Source organism: Elephantulus edwardii, unplaced genomic scaffold (assembly GCF_000299155.1).
Source record: "Elephantulus edwardii isolate Elephantulus edwardi_28Jun2011 unplaced genomic scaffold, EleEdw1.0 scaffold00134, whole genome shotgun sequence".
Taxonomy (NCBI): domain Eukaryota; kingdom Metazoa; phylum Chordata; class Mammalia; order Macroscelidea; family Macroscelididae; genus Elephantulus; species Elephantulus edwardii.
The window spans coordinates 1,356,839-1,358,274 of NW_006399884.1; the positions used below are offsets into that span (position 1 = coordinate 1,356,839).

Sequence of the window (1,436 nt, forward strand, 5' to 3'; positions counted from 1 at the left end):
GCCACCACCGCCACCCGCTGCACCCGCGCCGCCCGCGCCGGCCATGAGCGCGAGCGAAGGGGACGATATGTGGTCCAGCAGGTCGCCAGGTTCCAGCGCCTGGTGGTGGTGATGGTGGTGGTGGTGGTGCGCCAACGGCACGGTGGACGTGGACGTGCATGGCACGCTGTTCATCGTGTGATACGTGGCGTCCGGCTTGAACGGGTGGCTCTTGCCCTGGGACACGGCGATGTCCACGGCCGCCAGCGCCTCGGCCCGCGCCAGCAGCGTCTCGTCCAGACTGGCGAAGAGGTTGCTCTGCAGCTGCAGGCGATACAAACCAAACCAAAAAAACCACAAAACCAAAACAGCAAAAAAAAGGGGAAGGGGTGGAAGGAAAAACAAAACAAACCGGAGAGAACAAGGAAAAAGCAACACAAAGCAACCAAAACAATGACAGGAAGGGTCAGAAGGAGTGGAGGGGGGGGTAAACAGAATAGAAGACACATTGGGGGTGTGATAGCGGGGTTGGAGGACGAAAGGTAACAACACAAGGAGGGAGCACATATAGGGTGAGCGGGGTGGTAGAACGCAAGCCGGGACAGAAGTGGGGAGACGAAAAGGGGGAAAAGAAGAAATGGAGATGTAACTTGCAGCAGGGGAAACTATGTCACACACCCAAGCACACAAACACACAGGCTGCCTTTCTGAGACACGAAATTAACAGAGAAAGTGGAGGCAAGTAGAGAGTCACAGTCCCTTAGCGCCCAGTTTGATCGCAAGCGCACGGCCAGGAGGCAGAAGCGGACCTGAGCAGGGCATAAAAAGCTAACGGACAAAACGCGCCTCGCAGAGGGATTCCTCAAAAAATTCCTGCCTGCAAACCCCCACATAGGGACCTGTGCACACACCAGCACCCGGCAAGCCGCGTGGCGGAGACAGGGAGGGGGCGAGCGCGCGGGCGGGAGCCGCGGGCGGGGGGCACTTACCGGCGGCGTGGGCAGGCAGGCCCGCCGAATGGCCTCGGAACTGGAGTGCAGCGACGGGTATTTGTGCTCAGGGAGGGTGGGATGCATGGCAAAGTGAGGCTGCTTGCTGTTCATGGACATCATCTTGAAGGCTTGGCATGTAAATCCACAAACACTTCAAAAGTCCACGGGAAAGTGCGCTCGCCGGTTCCCTCGGCCTCTCTTCCGAGGCTGCAGCCCGGGAGGCCGCGGCGATTGGCGGTGCGGAGGCGGCGGCCGCACCCGGGTCGGCTGCTGCTGCTACTGCTGCCGCCGCCGCTGCCGCCGGGCACTCCCTCCGAGCGCGCAGAGCGCCGCGCGCCGGCCTCGCCGTCCGCTCCTCCAGCAGCTCTAGCCCCGCGCGCCGACGGGATGCACTCCTCTTACACCTGAGCCTCACTTCTCGCGGCCGGTCCGGAGAACTCTCGCGAGAGCTCAGGGCCCCACCGC

At 62.0% G+C, this 1,436-nt stretch overlaps 1 protein-coding gene across 1 annotated transcript in view; it reads right to left on the reverse strand.

Moving 5' to 3' along the window:
* Positions 1-1,091, reverse strand: part of POU4F1 (POU class 4 homeobox 1) — a 1,939-nt gene extending 848 nt beyond the window's left edge. The window contains exons 1-2 of the mRNA XM_006894057.1: positions 969-1,091; positions 11-303 (exon numbers count right to left, since the gene is read on the reverse strand). Coding sequence (XP_006894119.1) covers positions 11-303; positions 969-1,091 — 416 coding nt within the window. The remainder of the gene's footprint in view (positions 1-10; positions 304-968) is intronic.
* Between the last annotated feature and the right edge of the window lie 345 nt (positions 1,092-1,436).